This window comes from Salminus brasiliensis, chromosome 3 (assembly GCF_030463535.1).
Source record: "Salminus brasiliensis chromosome 3, fSalBra1.hap2, whole genome shotgun sequence".
Classification (NCBI taxonomy): Eukaryota; Metazoa; Chordata; class Actinopteri; order Characiformes; family Bryconidae; genus Salminus; species Salminus brasiliensis.
In genome coordinates this window covers 27,454,497-27,475,378 of record NC_132880.1, presented here as the reverse complement: position 1 = coordinate 27,475,378, position 20,882 = coordinate 27,454,497, and the positions used below count along the sequence as shown (strand labels likewise).

Genomic DNA, 20,882 nt, shown 5'->3' with positions numbered 1-20,882 from the left:
GGTGTTTGATTCATTATTGCTACAATCCTTACTGTCTCAGAGTTTACACAATGCAGTGCCAGTCAATGAGCGGCAATCCCTATTTGTCCAGGATTAACTAAATCAACCTTTGACCATATTCAGGATGTACACCATTAGAGAAAATCAGACATTCGCTCTGTAATGGAACTGCAGTGGTCTACAAAAGTATAGTGTTAGAAATCCGGCAAACAAGAGGCAGATTCAGGAGTCAGGAGACTGGAGCTTCAGTGTTGATGAGTTTATTGATACACACAGAGATGTACAACAGTCACAGTTAGTCTAGTCTGATTAGGGATATTTTGGGAGGGCCTACATGCACATACATATACATTGAGAATTGTGGGAGGGGAAAGATTGATCAAGAGGAGTGTAAGGAGGGGTAGGAGGGGGATGAAGGTGAGGGCATTTGGAGTATCAACAGTAGGGGCTGATGGTTATCACTTTAAGGAGGGGTAGGAGGGGGTGAAGTTGAGGGCACTTGGAGTATCACATAACAGCTGATTAACGGTATGACCATTTGATTGTTGTAACTTTTGGAGGGCTATTTGAATTAACATATACAAAGAAGGGGAGTGACCACTTCAGGCCGGCAGACGAAGGGGAATCTCCATAGAGACAAAGGAATAAGAGCCTTGTACACCTTGTACACCAATACATTCTTTAGAGCTTTGTGGCATTCTGTCCACATATGGACAGTACAGGACTGCCCAAAAGTCAATGCTTTTTTGAGGGGAGGCAGTTGAATCTATCTCCTCTATGATTAAGTCATACCTCCCCATGGACCCTGAGCTTCATTTGCTCAATAATGACTCTTGATGCTACATTTTAGGATGATCCTGGGAAATGTGGCTGGCTGGTTTAACAGCAAATAAAGTCATCATCTTGGTTACCCCCTTATCACCTATCCATACCTGGATTTATCACTAGGAAAAATAACAGTGCAGCCTCTAGACCTCTTCAGATGTGGAATAATGAAATATCCAAAGTAAAGTCCCTTTTATTTGTTTAATAAATCTGTGGAGGTTGTCAATTCTTGAAGAGTAAAAAAGGATGTCAAGCCTGATGACAGAAGAAAAAAACTCCCATGAACAGAGGACTAATCATCCTAAATAAGAAACTGCTCCTCAGCTACAGTAGGTGTGTTATAGCAGGGAAACACTACAAAGTCTAGGATCAAGGTTAGGAAACACTGGTCCAGAATAATGTATATCCTCTCTCAGAATCATGCCTGTAGCACAGCACTACTGATTACACATCCACTAATGATTCGGTTCAGAATCAGCCTGAATACACTGTTCAACAGTAGAAACCAACCAGTGTAGTTGCAGCTCGATGTATAACATGCTTCTAATTCTAATTTCATAGCTTTCATATAAGTAGTGGAAAACTGCCATGTAATCTGTGCAGAATATCGCGTGTAGATGAGTCTAAAATGGTCAGAAAGTAAAATTAATTCATGAAAAAAAAGTAAATAATATCAACATGATGTTAGAAAACACTTGATATTGAAATGACTGGAAGTCATATATCCAGACAACTTTCTGGAATGTCTCACCATATCACCAGCTTGACGGAAATTGTCAGAGAGTGCAATGCCAGCATCAGCATCAGAGTATGAAGAGTGGGAGAGAAGCCGCAGAGGTCCTGTAGACACCAGCTGTGAGAGGAGAAAACACACTCACTCAGTTTAGACAGTACTGTCAATAAAAGCCAGTAAGTAGTTATGGATTCATAGTATTCTATTACACCAAAATGCTTACCCCGTTCTTCTGTGTATCCCAGAATTTCCTTGAGGGGGCCCTTTGCGACTGCATGAAACATCCAGACCTGTAAATTAGCATTTCTTAAGGCAGTGTAGGTAATCTGCTTAGTCTGACTACTTTACTTTACTTTAACAGCATGTGGCTGATGATCTTATCCGGAGTGACTTACATTTCAAACATGTTACACAGGTAGGCGAATGCAGTGGAGGGAGCCTCACTCCAAGGACTCTTAATGGTGTTAATGGTCTTAATGAGATCAAGTCAAGTCAAGTCAAGTCAAGTGGGTTTTATTGTCATTTCAACTACATACAGAGTACACAGTGAAACGAAACAACGTTCCTCCAGGACCATGGTGCAACATAGACAGTGCATACAAGACACAAGTGCAACACAAACAACAAGTGCGGACAGACAACACAACACAGTACAGACCAGAGAATAATAAATAATTGACGGTAGTGTGCAAATTGTGCAATGTGTAATAAATAGAGTCCAGTGAGGTAGTAAAGTTATTAGTGCAAATGCTTGTGCAAAAAATGCTTCCCATGTTATCTGGGGTAAATGGTTGGAAAGAGAGAGAGAGGGAGAGTGTACATGTAACAGAAAAGACATCAGTTCAGAAGTTGAGTTGTGTTGAGGAGTCTGATGGCTTGGGGGAAGAAGCTGTTGCAGAGTCTGGTCGTGTTGGACCGGATGCTGCGGTACCTTCTTCCTGATGGCAGGAGGGAGAACAGTCTGTGTGAAGGGTGGGTGGAGTCATCCACAATGCTGGTTGCTTTGCGGATGCAGCGGGTGGTGTAAATGTCCATGACGGAGGGGAGAGAGACTCCGATGATCCTCTCAGCTGTCCTCACAATGCGTTGGAGGGACTTGCGGTCAGAGGCTGTGCAGGTCCCATACCAGGCAGTGATGCAACTGCTTAGGATGCTCTCTATGGTTCCCCTATAGAAGAGGGTGAGGATAGGTGGAGGGAGACGGGCCTTTCTCAGCTTCCGGAGGAAGTAGAGACGCTGTTGGGCTTTCTTGGCTGTAGAGCTGGTGTTCAGGGACCAGGTGAGGTTCTCCGCTAGGTGGACACCAAGGAACTTGGTGCTCTTAACGATCTCCACAGAGGAGCCTTTGATGTTAAGCGGAGAGTGGTCCGGTCTTGATTTCCTGAAGTCAACAACCATTTCCTTGGTCTTCTCTACATTCCAGTGAAGGTTGTTGACTGTACACCAGTCTGTCAGCTGCTGCAGTCTGTCAGATGTACCTGCCTGGCCAGGGAATCGAACCCTAATCTGCCCCATGGAAGGTGGTGCTGTATCCCACTCCGCTACACCAACCACCATATAATCTTTTATACTATCAGTTAATTATTTATAATAATACTATATTACAATATTATATATTATTTATATTTATATGATATATAATACACCACAATTGTCAAATACTGGTGCATTGCTATGCCTGTACTTATATGAACAAATCGAGCAAGCTATACAGACTCGGAAGGCCATGCCTGTCAGCTTATTGTGAAAAGAATCCAAAAGTGATTAACATTTTAAGCTAAATTTACCAAACAAACTATCAATATGTTGTCCTAAGAGATTTTAATGGCAGTTTTCAATCATTTAAAGGTTGCCAGGATGACTAAGCAAATCTACCCACATCCATAAAAAAGGGGGGAAAGATAAGAACTAGTTTCTGTAAATGTGTGTTCTGTCCTGTATATTACCTACACCAACACTGTAGCTACACTCAGTGACCATTTTATTAGAAACACTGGTATACAATTAGTAACGTTTGTTCCTGCACCATTTCACCAGCCCCCTTTACCCTGTTCATCAACGCAAAGTGCACCACTAAACAAATATTATTTGGGTGGAGGACCATTCTCAGCACAGCCGTGATACAAACCTGCTCATAGACCCCTGTTTAGACTCATCAGTTAATTAACAAGTTTAGTAGGTGTATATGGGCTGGGATATCACCAATAAAATCTACTTGCTTGTCTGTAGGGTACTTCTGTGATTTACTGGATGAGTGTGACACATATGCATATATAGATGTATGTACTGTAATTGTACCTGGTAAAATGCCCAAGTATAGGTACAGGCAACTAGTTGGCATGGAATACAAGCTACTGATCTTGTCTACGTTTATTAGCAGCTGTCAGTGTCAATGTGTATGTTCAAACTGAGTCTAGGATGTTATCCCCTTGTCTTATGTTATGCTCCCACTGAGCTCTGGGATGACTTTGCCCACAGCTTTGGCAGCTCCAGTGGAGGCAGGAATGATGTTCTGGCTGGCGCCGCGCCCGTCTCTCCACAGCTCACCAGATGGGCCATCTACAGTCTTCTGTGTGGCTGTGATTGCATGCACTGTGCTCTGGAGAGGCAGATAAGTGGCAAGAAAGATGCTCAGTATGGAAGAGTTGAACACAGCACTGGACTAATTTTAGTTATGTCGAAATTTAAAGATACTGTCACTTGCATAAGACTATCTCAATCTTTTCATGATGAGCCTTTCGTTTGTCAGCCCATTTGACACTAGCTGCCTGTTACATTGGGGATAGGCAACTAAGGGCTGGGATCTGGCACACCAACTAAGCCTGCAAATCAATTGATTGATTGAAGCAGGTGTGCAAGAACCTGCTAATCTAGGTCCCCACCCATGTTTTGTACTTGTAAAAAATGAACGGGCAGAACAGATCCAAAAGAATCGAATCGATAGACTGAATCAGGTGTGCAAGAATCAATAGATCCCCATCCATGCTCTATAGTCTGGGAACCGTTTCCCATAAATGGTCCGGCAAAACAGATCCAGTAGAACCAACAGAATTCCTTTAAATTACAAGCTCAATGTCAATGTTCGGCATGTTTTTCTAATAAGTTACCTTTTGACAAACACACATTTTACAATAGTGACAATATGAGAGATATTGAGAGACTTTATTTTGCTAGATATTGAGATATATACATATACCTACTAAATAACTGCTTGGCTGGATTTGATTGTATGTAGCTAGCTAGCAAAACTGTTAGCTATCTGGCATGTTCGGGGTGGCTGTCTGAGCTTAAGATACTAATCACGCATCAAATAGTCATTATAATTACATTGTGTTCAAACATAACAGATAAACTTACAATCTATAATCATTTATAATATTAACTTAAAATTCATCATAACATTCTTGATTATTTATCTAAGTTGTGAATTTCTCAACATTTTACAAACCTTGTATGGGAGTGTTATCCAGTGTTTGTCTCAAAGATATGGACAAATACTGATTAGATGATGCAAACAGGAGGCTACAAGCTTTGTCTTTAGGTCTTAGCTACATTAGCCTTGTAGATTCAGCATAAATATAAGGAAGCAAATTTCAGACACTAGTGGACTACATTTGAGACTTTTTGCCAATGTATCACGTCATTAAATTGATCAACTTCTACAACTGGCATTCCATCTTCCCTAAAGCAGCCTGTATGCAGCATATATGAAGAAATTAGGCATTGTTAGGACCATCAGTTGGTCTTAGAAAGTTCTGATCGTTGATGTGATGGCCCAGCAGTTAGAGCACCGAGTTATTGATGACAGGGTTGTGGGTTTGATACCTGGGCTCGGCAGGCTGCCAGCGTTGGGCGACTGAGCAAGGCCATTCACCCTCTCTGCCCACCGCTCTGGGCATGTGTGTTCACTGCACGGATGGGTTCAATTCTATCTGTGTCCAACACTAATGGTGAACATGATCGTCTTGTCTTCCTTTCTGCTGTGAGTGGTCACTTGTTTTAAAACCAGTACTGCAATAGGGGCCTGATTCTATTCATCAACTAGTTAGAAAGACCTTTGTGAGATGGAAACACTCTGTAGCCTGGAGCCCAGTTTCACCCTTCTGCATTTTAATGTTTATTATTATAGATTGCCTACTCTTTGTAAAGAGGTTACAGAAGCTTCCTCAGCTGTGGTGAACACTCCTGTGGATTCAACCACATACTTAGTACCAGCATCAGCCCATTTAATGTTGGCTGGTTCCTTCCTGCACTTCAGAAAAGGGAGCAAGCTGACAAGGCAGCAGGAGAGTGAAAGGAAAAGCGTGTCGAACTGCAATGTGCTTTAAAAGTGGCTTGCATGTTTTGGAAAGCCTCTTGATCTGGCTTTATTCTTACTGTCATTCATACATGAAAATAGATACCTCCACACTACAGAAATCAGGAACTGTAGTCTTAGACGGCATGTTCTCCCATCTGATAATGAGGATCAGTGTGAAAAAAGGTACTGTCTTCAAAGGAAACTGAATTTAGAAAAGAGAGGAGATGAATATGGAATATGGATGTTTTTAATCTTCCATTACAAGCTATGTTTGAGTCAATGGGATTTCTCAACTTTTGAGGGCAAACATGTAAAGCATTACTGTTTGTTGAAATCAATGATTCAAGAGATTAGACTGAAAAAAAGAAAGAAGCATTTATTAACTCATAATCAGTATTTTTCAATCATGACCATATTAGAAATTCTGGGGCTAAACTTGATTTTTGAAAGTAAAGGAATAGAATATTTTAAAACTTTGGGGGGGATATATCTAATGTGTCTAGTACTCTCAGTTTAACTGTTTTGTTGTCAAACTACAAAAAATCTTTTGGGGTGGTGCATTACAAAAAAAAAAAAAACAGCTAGAATAAGAACATTAGTAAAACATTAAACAGGGTCACAGTCTGCAAATAAATAGGAAAAGTAAATGAACTGAAGACGGAAAAAACAATAATCAAGTGCAAAGGCAGAAAAGACTACAGCCGCATCTGATTGGGTTTTATGAGATTACATTTAACAGTTTTGCTGTCATCGCTGTCACACAGAAACCTTGTATCTCCATTTTTGCAGTCACCAACATTATATCAACAATGACAGGCTACTGTTCTCGTTTAGGCACATTATCTCACTTAAAGCTTACCAGAAACTCCATTTACTTTCGATGGTCTCTCAGACTGACAAACACTGTAAAAAAATCAGCAACAAGCATGAGAGTTGGCAAGTACCATCCCTTTCTGTTTTTAGTAAATGTTGTCTGTGTTTGCTGGTGTGTATTTTAAATTTGCTACTGCTTTTCTGGTTTTGATGTATTTTTGAATTTGCTGCTGTTTGTGTTTTTTGGTTCATCAATGGTCACTGCAGCAAATTCTCACCATGTTTGCTACAGTGTACACCTGTGATCAATAAACTACTACAGAAACACAAATAATCACTATCAAAGTCTAACTTGCCATAATCCATCCATAATATCTAAACCTAACTTGACATGATCATTTTCTTGCAGTTACAGCACTTTTAGAAAGCAACATTACATCAGTTATAGTTTTATTATACTACTATTTTTTATTTTTTTAAGTTTGGTTAGTATGGTACAGTGCCAAAAGTAAACGAATAAAGGGTCATTTCACGAAAATGAATAGGCAAAAATCCAAGATGTGCTGCAACATCCCCCCACCACTGAAGCACAGTCGATGGCAAGCCCTCCAATAGTTCACACGCTGTCCACGGTGCTGAACCACACAAATGCCATTTCAGCACCAGTGTTATGGACAGCCCAATGTTTTTAGGTCTCCTGTGAGGCTGGCCACCCCAGGAGAGCATCCCCCCGACCAGAAAGCTCAGCATTACTGCTTTAGGTCATCTTCTTTGTTATCTTTTGTTTGTGTAAATAAATTCCCCCTCAACTGCTAATATGACCTCCTCTGCCCATTCCTTTTGGTCCTAGCAACCCTGGCGGTCACAAGTGGTGGAGAATGCACACACTCCTAGGATCAGTGGGCCAGCAAACCAGCCGTAGTCACAGAGTACCCCGTTTTGTTTCCTCCAACACTTACTAGAGCGCAACTTGCAGCAATATGAGGTGGCCCTCATTAAATAACACCTATAGTGGGCACAGCAAGCTCAACAGCATGTCTACAACTGGCCCAACACAGCGCTGTGAGTTCCAGCCAAGTGATCAAGTCAGGGTGCTGGTTTCTAACACCACCTACAAGTTCCTGGCAATGTGACAAGATTACTCTCATACAATTAAAAAAGGGGGGCAGTTACCTGCCTACTGGAACAACCAGGTAAGTAAAGATATGATCAGTTATATCATACAGTATTACTCTGCTAAAAAAGTGGCATGAATCTCTTCCTATGCTTTCAACGTATGCTCAGCCAATGAACCCCCCAGCCAGCCAAGTCACGCAATATAAGGACAAGCTTACTTGGACCTAATGGCAAGACATCTCACATCTCTCAACATTTTTTACAAACCCGTTGTGGTCCAAACCGATGCCTCGGAAACTAGCCTCAGGGCAGTCATAGCCCTGCTCTTCAAGGGGGTAGAGCATCCTGTCCTGTTTTTCAAAAACGGTATCCAGCTGAACAACAGTATGCTACCCTGGAACGAGAAGGCTTGGCGATAAAATGGGCAGAAGAGCCTTGTTTCTATCTTACTGGTAGACCTTTTACAATCAAAACTGACCATGCCTCTTTACAATGGTTAGTCAGGGGCAAATCTACTAACAGCAGAGCGTTAACAGTTTGAGCGTTGGCCCAGAGGTTTGTGGCCCTCCAAGAATTGTAATTTAAGGTGCAGCATAGTGCTAGGGTGTAGAATGTCAATGCCAGTGCCAACTGGGCTGCTTCCGCACTTACCCAGGGAAGCTCACTAAGGGGGGGCTGTCTATGGCAAGCCTTCCAGAGGTCCAATCCAGTTGGACAAACCAATACACCACGTGGCTAGAGGGAGGAGCTGCAGAACCACTCATGGCTCGCACTCACAAGCTGGAGCAGTGTGCTGGCACCCCTGGCAGCCATGAAACAAATTAGACAAGTTCCTTCTGCTAGTGCATTGAACCCATTTAATGACACTGCATGATGGAAGATTGGCTGGCTCCCAGCACTGGCAGTATTGTGTGATGAGGGGATTCTTATAAGAGAGCTAGTGAACAGCATTTGGGCAATGACTGAAAACTGAGGGGATCCATAAAAATCCAAGAGACTAATCAAATCATATGCAAACTACAGTGTTTTCGGAGGTGGGTGGAACTGGAGAACATCAGAAGAACACACTAAACTCCTAACAGACACTATGTGGGAGAACAATATCCCAAATCACTATCCCAAATAAAAAATCCAAGAAGCCTCGGTGAACTAGTCATGTCTAGGAAGACACCCTTTGACTGCGTACTTAACAGCCCTTGCAGCAAAGCTAAGAGCCTCACTTTTTTATAACCCCATGCATATTATTTTGCCTTGTGCCTTTGAGTGGCTTCCTCTGGCTGGCATCTTAACTGCTGTCACTGTAAAATGGTTCATAGGAGTTCTATATCGCGTGCCAAGCAGCTGTATGGCACCATATTGTGTACTGTATGTGATATTTTGTTTATCTTATGTTTAAGATGTCAAATTGAATTGAATATTGAATATAACATCTGAAATACCTTCTGGTGAATAGCTTGTAATACCTTCCCCCATGTTGTATGAATTATTATTACAAGTGATTCCAGACCTTTGGACACCTTCGTCGTTCCCCATCGTCTTCTTGAGCAGACACTTTTAGCTATACGCATTTCAGCTATATGCATTCTCAGTTGGGATCCACTTCATGCCCTACATATAATTCAGCATGTGATTTATTACCGTGTAGACAGAATAGTTTGGCCGACATTCTGTTGCCACTCAACTGCTGGGTAAAATTAGGGGCCGGTGAGTTGGTAGGCACATGACTTGGTGACTGTGGGATATGTTTATGTGGGATAAGGAATATCCCAGCATTACTTTAACCTATCCTCTGTCTGTTGCATATGTTATGTACAGTGCATTTAATTACAACTGACAATTATGAGAAAACAAGAACACTGACTTGACTTGAAAGGTGCTGCAATATTCCTTCCAGATGTCAAAGATTTCCAGAAATAATACATGGGAGAAAGCTTAAGCTCTTTATAGACATTACGAGTGTGTTTCAACAAAAATATGTCGGTAACACAAACCTGCTTTGCCGAGGTAAAGGAGGGGGGGCTTGTAATTGGTTAAGGTAGCTTGACATAACGCCCCGGTCATTCACCACGGCATCAAAATTACATCTGCTAATTATGATTTCAAAGTCAGCTACTGTATATGACACCATGTGATATACTGGAACCCAATGAAAGCTTTATCTTCTGATAACTGCCAGCAATGGAGACACTTCCAGGCTATGATTAGCCAATATCATCTAACTGTAAATACAGGCTTTTTTTCTTGAGGCTCCTGACAGTGGCATCCCCCTGGGAGACAGAATAGGCCTTAAAATGATCACTGTCAAGTGAAGCTTATTAGCCAATGACAAAAACGGATTTAGACACTAGCTGTAAACACACACACACACAGCTTCCTTCACACCCTTAGTCTGCAGACCTTATTCCAAAAGGTTGGCAGGACAAAACTTTAGGGAAAGATGTAACACGACAGCTGGGAAAGGGAGAGCCAGCTCGGTGTATAAGAAGCATACTGCGGTCAGACGAACTGGATCCAGAACTGGGCAGCTATGAAATGTAACCCCACTGGGGGACACCAGGATCTGTGCTCTTACGGAGAGAGCACTTGGCACTCAGTAAAATGTCAAATGTCAACAAGATGCAGAGAAACACAAGGTTTCTTTGGCAGGGAATAATCCATTAAGTCACCCATCATCACTTACCCATTGATTCCTACTTTGGCCATTTTTGCTGGCTCAGGTCAAGTCCTCTGAATGAAAGCAAAAGTGAAAATCCACTTATTGATCATTCTTAATGTTTACTCATTGACTTTCTACTGTACTAAACCAAAAACAAACAATTATTTGTTCAAAAGCTGCTAAAATATCATTTTGCATTTTTTGGATAAACCAAACTTCCACTTCCAAAAACCAACACCCGCTTTAAATAACCTACATGTTCACATGTCTAAGCTGTTATACCGTTCGCAGGTTGCCTCAGTTCAGGTACTCCTTGCTTGAGCAAGAGCAACCAGTGGACTGCCCAACTACATACCTATGCTAGGTTGTTGTCATGGTATAATTGTCTGTTGCTAAGATGTTATGGTTTAACTCTTGGTTGCTTAGGTGTTGCCAGATGGTTGCTAAGTAATTGCTATGGTATAGCTGTTGGTTGCTAAGGTGTTGTTTGGTGGTTACTAAAAATTGTGGCCCAAGTTGTGGCGCTGTCACCATGATCAGAGGGTGTCGCTGGTTCGAATCCCGGTCATGCTGCTACCCAGCTGCGCACAGGGTGCTCTCCCACATCGCTTTGTTGCGTGTCTGCAGGTCGCTTCAGCAGGTTTTTAGACAAATGTGCGGCTTGACTGTGCATGCTTCAGAGGGGGCGTTCAGAGGGGGATTACGTTTGGGTTGGGTAATTGGCAGTCCAAATTGGGGAGAATATTGGATACAATTATATATAAGTGTATTCATGTTTTACAGTTTACACTTCTTCAAAAAGGGAGACACCTTGTGGTGAACAGGTTCATATAGAGATTTAAACAAAGATTTACCATATAATGTTTTCACAGAAGAATTAAGAAAACCCATCTTAACATTAGACCAGTTACGTTTGTGTACAGTTGCATTTAAATGTTTTTTTTTATATGAATTTAACAGTTACTTTAATTGAACCATTTGTTTTGCTCAAGCTGTGCTTCAATAAACAAACAAACAATCAGACAGACAAAAGACAGCGAGACCAAAGACCAGACGCAAATGTCATAATTCAGACATCAGGCATTGTTCAGGGAACATGGAAGACAAAACCCAGTATGACAGTAAAATACAGTACTCGCTAGAACATCTGTAACAATCAAATCACAAAGTAACATGACTAAGGCTTCATGAGAACTCCACCACATGGCTGATATCAGTCTGAACGCCGTCAAAACAACAGAATGCTCAGCGAGAGTAAAGCAGCTCAAAAGAGAATACTTACTTCAGACATACAAATTATGCATGTACGTATAATACGCAGAGCCAAGTTGCACGCAGAGGCCATTATTCACAGACACCAGCACCTGAACCCAGCCGTATGATGGAGGGCTCAGCATAAGTAATCGTTAAACCTGTTAACTAAATCAAACAGATCACTAATGTCTTCAAGAGCACCAAAATCCAGTCACACTGAATACATAAAAAAAAAAAAAAAAAAAAACATTATCCATATTGCAGGCTAATTGCAGCAATATTCACCAAGCTATCTTTGTTCATAGCTTACAACACAGCGGGATGAACACGTGAAGGAGGCAGCACTTCATCCAGTACCTCCCGTGTTAATGCTATTTGTTAAAGAGTCCAGAAGAGACCGGTTCAGTTCGTTGAGTAGTGAACTATTATGAGCACCAGAGGAAGTTCCTGTCACAGCAGCCAGTTGTGGAATGAACCTGAAATGTGGTCTTAAGAGACTTGAACGAAAAAATGTTCACTGACCTATAAACAGTATGTGTGTGTGTAGGAGCACAAAGACAAAAGAGCCCTCCCTTTTTTTAATCTAACTTAAAGTTGTTAATCTCCCTGTATGCATCATCAAAAGTAACTGGTGGGGAAAACCTAGCTGAAGAGGATGGGAATATTAACTACACAGTATTTGGTAAAACGGACTTATCCATGCTCCACCCACAAATGCGTTCCGTCATAGAAGGTTAGACCAGCTTCATACAACATTGGCTTGTCACATAGAGGGAAATATTAGAGGGCATTAATATTTCAGCAGACAGATACTCACACTTAAAGGACAGACCAGAGCAGTTTTTCTTTTGTTTTGTGAAAAACAAACTTTCAAACTTTCAATTACCTACAACAGTCCGCTTATGCAACTCAACTTGTAAACGTTACGAAGCAACTTAGGTCAGTAACTCCTAACTCAGTCCTCTTACTCTAATAACAAGGCATGATAACCATGGTAGCAAGGTTAAACCTTCAGGGTTATTTGCATAAGACTAAATATATAGTTATAGTCCCAGTTTCTTACATATCGCCAAATTGAAGTTAACTGAAATTCAGCAGGTTCTACGTTTGACACCATGAAGCTGCCACTTCATTGTGATGTGGTTACAGATTTTACTCCCACATATAGAAAGCACTGTTCTTACTAGTATCTTTATGAGCGCATCTGCTGCTGCTACTGCCACTACTCCTCCTCCATTAGTCCGTCCCCAACTAGGAAATAGCTGTAAGAAACATGAGCTTCACTGTGTTGTGATCTCTGTAGCTGGTCATACGAGAGCTGAAGGACAACAGGTTCCCCGCTCGGGTTTGAGAATGTCCTAGGTGAGGTCAAGCTGTACATATTGTTTCAGCCCAGTCATCGCAAGGTGGGCATATGCAACAGTCACATCACAGCATGTGCTATCTCATGAAAGGTCAATTGAAATAAATGTGACAACCTTTTTGCTGCTTGATGCAAAAGGAAAACGGACACTGTTCTCATTTTCCATTAGATCTACCCAATGAAACTGATTTTACTATAACCTTAGGATACACAGAGCGCATTATAAATATCATGCTATGTTGGATTATGACGGCTTGGACTTCTGGTGACGATTTGTGTATTTTCTGCCATGTAAAAACCTTGTCCAACCTTCCTTTCATCTCTGGGTGGGGCATGGATAGAACTATTGGGCATGGACTGAAAAGGGGAAAAAAAAAAAAAAATAGTGCCAGAAGATGAGGTGAGAATGTGTTAGTTGGAAATATCTCTGAGCTAACTTCATATGGGGGCACTGTGTGCCAGTGTTGGACTAAAAGAAAGAAAGAAAAAAAAACTAAAGAAAACTAGAACAGTAATGAAGGACCGATAGTGGATGTCCTTGCTTAAGGACTGTGTGTGCTCCCTGATTTATCTACTGCTGAGTTCATGTGTCTGTACATGATAATTACATATAAAAAGGCAACCAAACAATACAATAACCATCAAAAAACAACAACCAGGAAATAATATACATATATAAAAAAGCAAAAATAATCACAATAACAAGTAACTCATTACTGAAACCATAAATTAAGCTACAGTTGTAACGGCTCCTTCATCAATCCATCCATCAAACCCCTTCTTCTTTCAGCCGGAGAGAAGAAAGTGATGACGGAGGACAGGAGGACAAGCACCAGATTAAGCAGAGAGCGGATCTATATTAGTGTCTATAGAGGGGGGTTGGGGGGGACTCAAACACACAGTGCCTCATCCTTTTCTCTCTCTACCTTCCTCTCTGTCTGTGAATGCATGTTTGCTTTTCTGACTTTCTGCTGAGAACGTTCATTTTTTCTTGCGCTCTTGTGAACACCTTGGGCAGTACCTGCAAAGGACAGAGGCAGACAAACGGGGAAAAAGTAAAAATGTACCCATTTCAAACAGGACACTGTTAACAATATACATCATCTACTTATTTTGACTAGTAACTTAATGTGACTTAAGACTTTACAAAGGACAAACAATAATTATGGACTTAACAGAATTATTTTATATCTTAACGAGAAACTGTGACCTCTCTTCTTAACCTTTCGATAAATGAGAACAGTGATATCCTTCACAAGCTCCCAATTTCTAGACATCTACAGTTTCAAGGACACAGGTCATAAGACTGCTCACCATTTTCCCCTGGGCTTGGTGGTCAATCCCACACAGGCAAAGTGGAACCACTCAATGGAGCACTGTGACAACAAAAAAGACACAAAAACACACACACACACACACACACACATTACACAACTAAGAAAATAAACATGGGTTTAATAAATCTACTATACATGAAATACAGAAAACTGCATACATCAGACTGTGTTAAAGTGCAGATATTCACAATTGGTTGATTGGAGGCTTTTTACACAACTGTGACATTTTTAATGTATCGATATGTAATATACAATAATGTAATAATGAAAGATATTCTGCAGAGAGGAGTCAAATCTTGCCAATCATAAAACACCAAAAGGAAAAAAAAAAAAACTCTTAATGGAGTTGTTCTGATGTTGCTTGATCTACTGAAAGGCAGGTATTTACATTTTAAGACTTAAATGCTGAGCTTAGTAGGTATCTCTGCAGCCCTCCAGATGCAGACTAGGGTTTGATTTTCCATCTGGGCTATCCGATTACACTTTACCAATAACAGTCCTTAAGCAAGACTCCTTACTGTGCATTGACTGACCTGGAGAGCATGATTTAACAGTAAGTTGCTCCAGATAAGAGCATCTGTCCAATGCTGTAAGTGTGTCAGATGAAAAAGCTAATCAAGTCTGAAAAGCAGTTCGCTCAGCTACATTTCACTGCCTGTACTTTTTTTCACAGGGAAGCTAAATGCGAAGCGTCCATTAAAAGTGTGAATATCACTTGAATCAATACTCATACTGCTGGTTCACATTCCTCTGCTTACCTCAGGAAAAAGTACAAATAATAATAATAAAAATTCAAAACGAAATAAAACATTATTATTTACTCACATCAGTGTTGTCACAGCCGATCATCTCTCCATAGGAGACCTGGTGGCACAGGCAGTAAGTTGGTTCATTAGGGTCCACTGGCATGTCCAACACATCTGAGGGATGAACATTGCCGAAGTTAACAGCTGGTGAGGAGAACTCAGCCCTGCAGAAAACAAAGGAAAGAATAAAACAGTAAGTGTGAAGTCTGAATGGTTGTAGTGCAATAATGCAGATACCGTTGGTTAACCCAGACATAAGGGGATTTAAAGTGCTGCCTGTATTAAACAGCTATCCATTATTGAAAAACTAAGTGAGGCCAGGCTGATTGGCTGTGTGCACCACAGGCAAAGGAAAACAGGAAATAAAAGCCTGAAGACATTCGATTTACTAGTAACATCTGAAACAAACCCCAGAATTTTAGAGCAATGCTGCTGTGCAACTATAAATATATTATATGAAGATCATGGTGTTAGAAATCATGGCATTAGAAAGTCAAATGTACAAATCTTAACATGAACTTTATTACACTGGATCTAAATAAAATCCTATAAAACTGAATTCACTAAACACTGATTTTTGCAAAGAAGCAATCTCGCAATCTCTGAAAGGTAAAATTTTACATTTCAGGAGGTCCAACTGAACATTTTTCATTCAAAATGAAATACAAATATAATCAGGGTCTTAAAAGTATCTGTTTCCCTATTCATTCACATTTTAGCTTTGCTTTCAAAATAACCTTCTTATTTATTTAAATAAATAACAAACCAATAATAATAAATAATAAAACTTCATCATCTGCAGGCAAACGATCTCCATCTTCATTCTGAATTCAAACTGTACACCCTTAAACATGAAATTCACTTTCAAATTTGATACTGCTTACAACCCAAAAACTTTAACAAAACTGAACAGCAAAATCTAATCTGCAGTTTCAGTTCAACCTTCAAAGTTCTAATGCCCTGATCCTTACTTTATTGTTCAATAAACTTGAACAACTTCTATGTTGCTGTTCTAAAGCTGCTACGCTTAAACTCACAAACCAAGGTTGTTTAAGTCAGGTTTTCCAAGGTTTATTCATGTGTGCCTTACGTTTGCATCAGTTTGACTTTCTTTTGGCCACTCTTAGGACTGCAGTCATCGTCCGAGTTCTTCACCTTGGACCTGGTGCGAGACACCTTTTTCTCCTTAGGTCCTCGAAGTTCACCTAGAATACAAATAAAAAATTAATCACAATAATAATAATAATAATGATAAAACACACCAGAAGCCAATAAGCAGTAACATCAGTTCTGCCTAAATGATGTGGTAACTGAACATCAGATGTAAATGGGGCAGTTAGGGATTAAGTTTAGAAACAAACATTTGCTACTGGACAACATTCACTTACTCTTGTTTCCCTTGCTGGAGGTAGAGTCATAATCTGTGCTTTCTATCTGTTTTTCCTTGAGGTCTGCCTCAAAGCGAGCCAGGTCTGTGTCCAGCCTTCGAATGTGTTTGTCCACCTTAACGACAAAGTAAACATAAAAACATTCAATGATGACCGTAAGCTAACTATTTTACAAGCCTCAATAATAAATTCCTAACCACAATTAGGAAGGAAATGAGTGTTCCAAAGCAGAAACATAGTAATGTAACAGATGCAGACATTTAGTCAGGGGATGCTGGTCATCACAAATCTACCCTTTCAAATGGAGAGAAATATTTTTAATCCGCATTTTTTTTAAAAATTTAAATCAGAAAACGTTTTCCTTTCCTTAATATTTAGACGCTCCTGAAGACTAGGGTTGGAGCTTAACTCTACAGGGTGGTAGATCACAGGAATAGGACTGAACATCCATGGATTAGGGGTTGCCAACAGCATACCATAGTAGTCAAGTGGCTTTTTAGTGTCATTTCAGCTCGGTACTCTGTACTCAGTGGAAGGAAATTGCGTTTTTCCCAGAACAAAAAGGTGCAACATGGAACAATGGTCATGGGTTTTGGTCATGGTTTAAGTTAAAGATTAATACATCATTAATAAAGATGAATACATCTAGATGAGTTTTTTTTTTTTTTTTTTTTTTTTTTTTTTAACCAGGGAAAATAGATATATTCCAAAGAACCGTTCAGATGGGATGATTTTTACATGTGGAGGTGGGGCTGTTATGATTACCAGAGCATCTCCAGAGTCCACCAGATTACCACATTACCAGAGTCTGAACTCAAGATGAAGATCCCAAGCTAACAACAATGTCGGTGACGCACAGCATTCACTTAAGATAGCTGGGTAGGCGGATCAAGTAACAAATACAATCTAATTAAACGTTTGGACGTTTTCTACTTGACAGCATCTGGAGCTTTTTTTGGTGGGACAGTGATGTGTAAATCGAGCATCCAGTCCCATTTCTGTAACTTGCCTGAATTTCTTACCCAATGAGCCTTGCATGAGAGACTACATACACCCAAACTGGCACTATTACATCTCCCGATGCGCAGTTCCCTCAGGAAAGCACTTTATTTATACATTTTGAGGTTTGCCCTGCACGGAAAGCTGTGCACGGTCACCTGGCTTACCATCTCATAGGTCTGCATGGCCAGCTGCACCTTGTCATCTCCAAACTCTTTGCACTTCCCATAGGACTGCTGGATCTGCCTCAGCAGAGAGAGTTTCTGCTCTGAGGACAGTGTGCGGGCGTTAGCGGTGTACTCCCGAGCCAGGGAATCAATCTGCACTTTCAGATCTGAACGGAGAACAAGACAAAGACTCAAAGACTTAACACAGCTGGTTACGGCAGAAACACTATCCTGGGTGGGAATACTGGCGTGAATTCTCACAAATCCTCTCGCCCTTACCCTCAGTCCGTTGGTCCAGATCTCGCATTAGCTGGAAATTCCTCTGCAGCTCAAAGGGGAGATTCTCTATGCCTGTGGAGAGAGAAAACACCACGTTGTAGCTGGTTGAACACACACACACACACACACACACACACACACACACACACACACACACAGAGAGAGAGAGAGAGAGAGAGAGACCGTAGAGAGTGAAAAGTGTACGGTAGCTGTATTAGAGGTGCGAGTGGGCAGCTAGCTAGATAGCTAACTGGCGTAGCTCAGGTCGGTCTGCGGAACTTGGTAAAAACATTAGCACTAACTCTCACTGAAAGTACGGTCAAACTGAGAAACCGAGCGATTTTGTGAGGGGCACATGCGAGCTAAAGCAGCCTGGTTCGTGGTATTTCATAGCTAGCTCGGTAGTGCAGTGAAAAGTGTATGTTATCATGTGTTTTAAGACACCACCAACAACAGCAGCAGCAACAGCAACAACAGCACTACCCCAGTCTGTGCTGACCAGCTCGCTCACTCGCTAGCTAACAGCCCTATGAATGCTATTAGCCCGCTAGCGGGTAGCTAAGCAAACGCGATTGCACGACCTGGCAGACTGGCCGGGTCTTTCACTGCTGCTCATACTGATTATTACCCTTAATTTATTCCTGAAATCAGGGGTGAATATTACAGGAAAAACACGCTGCTTGCAAACGTAATGAAGCTCTCGTCCCGAGGCTCCCTGCTTTAAAATAAAGACAATAGTCTTACTGTCCAGGTAGTGCTCCAGATACATCCCAGCCGCCATCTTGAAAAACACAAACAAAAGTTGGCTCTGGCGGAGGTCTGTCTAGGTGGCGATCACGGGCAGGACTCGCTCACTGACCCTACTGCAGTCCGTCCCACCACTAGAGACGCTGTTAGCGACAAAGCTGAGCGACAAAGCTGAGCGCCAACGCTGCCGTCAGGTCATGCAGGACAGGGTGCAGGAAATCCCGTGTTTACTAGTGATGGGGATTCCGGCTCTTTCTTTTGTGATAAATCCACTTTTATTGGACAAATGCCATTTAATAGATTTATTAGACCAGCTCAGAGTATTAACTGCTGTTTACCACAATTAGACAGAGACAAAAATACTGCATCCGCTGATGAATTTTGTATGTGCAGGGTTTTGTATTTCGAGGCAGAATTGTATGTTGATGCTGCTATTTGTCAGCTTTTGAATCCTGTACTTTATAGCTCTTTTTTCTTTTTTTTTTTATAATTTCGAGTACAGAGCCTTGTAGAGGTGCAAGGAACAGTGCATTGAAAGGAAATAAAACCAGGAAAGATATCTTAATACAATTCAATCAAGAACTGATCAAAACGCAGGGCAATATATGCTATAATACAAGACCTGGTTAATATTAAAATCCGTACAGTTAGCTACTTTTAAAGGAAGTCGGGTTTTAATGTCACTCCAAAATTTATATGAAACGGGACAAGTGAAAAATAAGTGTTCTGAGGATTCAACAGGACGATCACAACCTACCAAGTCAAATTTACTTTCGTTAATGGAGAATCAAGCTCTCAAATGGCTCCTTAGATTTTGTGTTGCTTAAATCAATGTATTACCAAATGATGTGTAAAATGTATATTACTAAAGTAATATTTATATAATATGGCACTGTGGCTGACACCACTCCTCCTCTCCTACCCCAGAAGAAGGTGAAGGAGCAATAAATGGGGATCTGATCTCTAGATACGATGATGAGGACTGATGAACTGAGCCAATCACAACACTCGCTTTCAGCACACCCCTACTACTGCCCAGCCAATCACAGCTGTTGCATAGAGCAGCACATGTACGACAATTTTGTATAATAAACACTTGTTAGAAATCGGGCCATTAATAAAGTTTTACTGAACACACAGGTGGCAAATAAGCAGAGGAGCATGTTAATGTATCTAAATCTAAATGTATATTATATAATTGCTGTACTGCTCATTGTATTAGATGATGATCCTAGTTAATATATACGTTTAAAAATATATGGTTCAAGTGGGATTAGCTACTGCGGGGCCTCTTACGCATTAAGATTAATAATATAATAAAAGAATATGTTATATAAAAGACACTTGTGCTGTGTTTACGGGCTAGTCGGAGGAGCCTCGAGCATGTGCTTTGTTGTGTGGAGTGAACCGGAAAAATGGCGGCTGGTGCGACGTTAGCTAATACCTTGGCCATTTGCTACGAATAGAACGATAACTACATGTGAAGGAGCTATAGCAAAGTACATGCACGTAGATTACAGATTAAACATGTGCTCAAACACCTGTTAACAGCAGATGCACTGTTAAAAATGAAGAATTACGTTACACCCAATACTAATTCTGTCTTCTCCGCCATGTTAAAAGGTTGAAGGTCACCTCAATTCGGGTATCAAATTATCTCCGATTTTCCCACTAGAAATGACGATTAGAGGGGGTGTTATGTGTCTAGCTAGCAAAACGTGCCCTCGATTTAAAACTCTTCTCTTAACTGAATAAACCGAGACTTTAGTTTATACAGAGGGAACGACTTATTAAATGAAGCAAGAGGATTGTTAACTGGGGTTTTGGTTTATATTTCTAAATATTATTTTTCTACCCTGATACTTTAGGGTCTCCGTATGATACTGATGGTTATTACTGAACAACATAATATTCTTTCTTTTTGCTACAGAAAAACAAAAGTAAATAAAAAAAAAAAAAATTTAAAAAAATTCCCAGGGCATTTATTTTCTTCAAATTCGTCAAGTTGAACTATTTGGACACAGCGCTTATACGGAGTCATTGGAGTATCGAGGAAAAAGGTAGCAAAATAATATTTAGAGACTTAAATCCTTCCCTTA

The 20,882-nt window shown here is 40.7% G+C and overlaps 1 protein-coding gene across 1 annotated transcript; it reads right to left on the bottom strand.

Annotated features, from left to right (window-relative positions):
• Positions 1-11,508: 11,508 nt before the first annotated feature.
• On the bottom strand, positions 11,509-18,868 carry ing4 (inhibitor of growth family, member 4). Its single transcript, XM_072674747.1, has 8 exons — positions 18,781-18,868; positions 18,037-18,108; positions 17,758-17,924; positions 16,592-16,706; positions 16,294-16,408; positions 15,223-15,367; positions 14,375-14,436; positions 11,509-14,081 (listed from the first exon to the last, which is right to left on the bottom strand). Exons 1-8 carry the CDS (start codon positions 18,815-18,817, stop codon positions 14,042-14,044), a joined length of 753 nt encoding a protein of 250 aa, XP_072530848.1. The 5' UTR covers positions 18,818-18,868; the 3' UTR covers positions 11,509-14,041.
• Between the last annotated feature and the right edge of the window lie 2,014 nt (positions 18,869-20,882).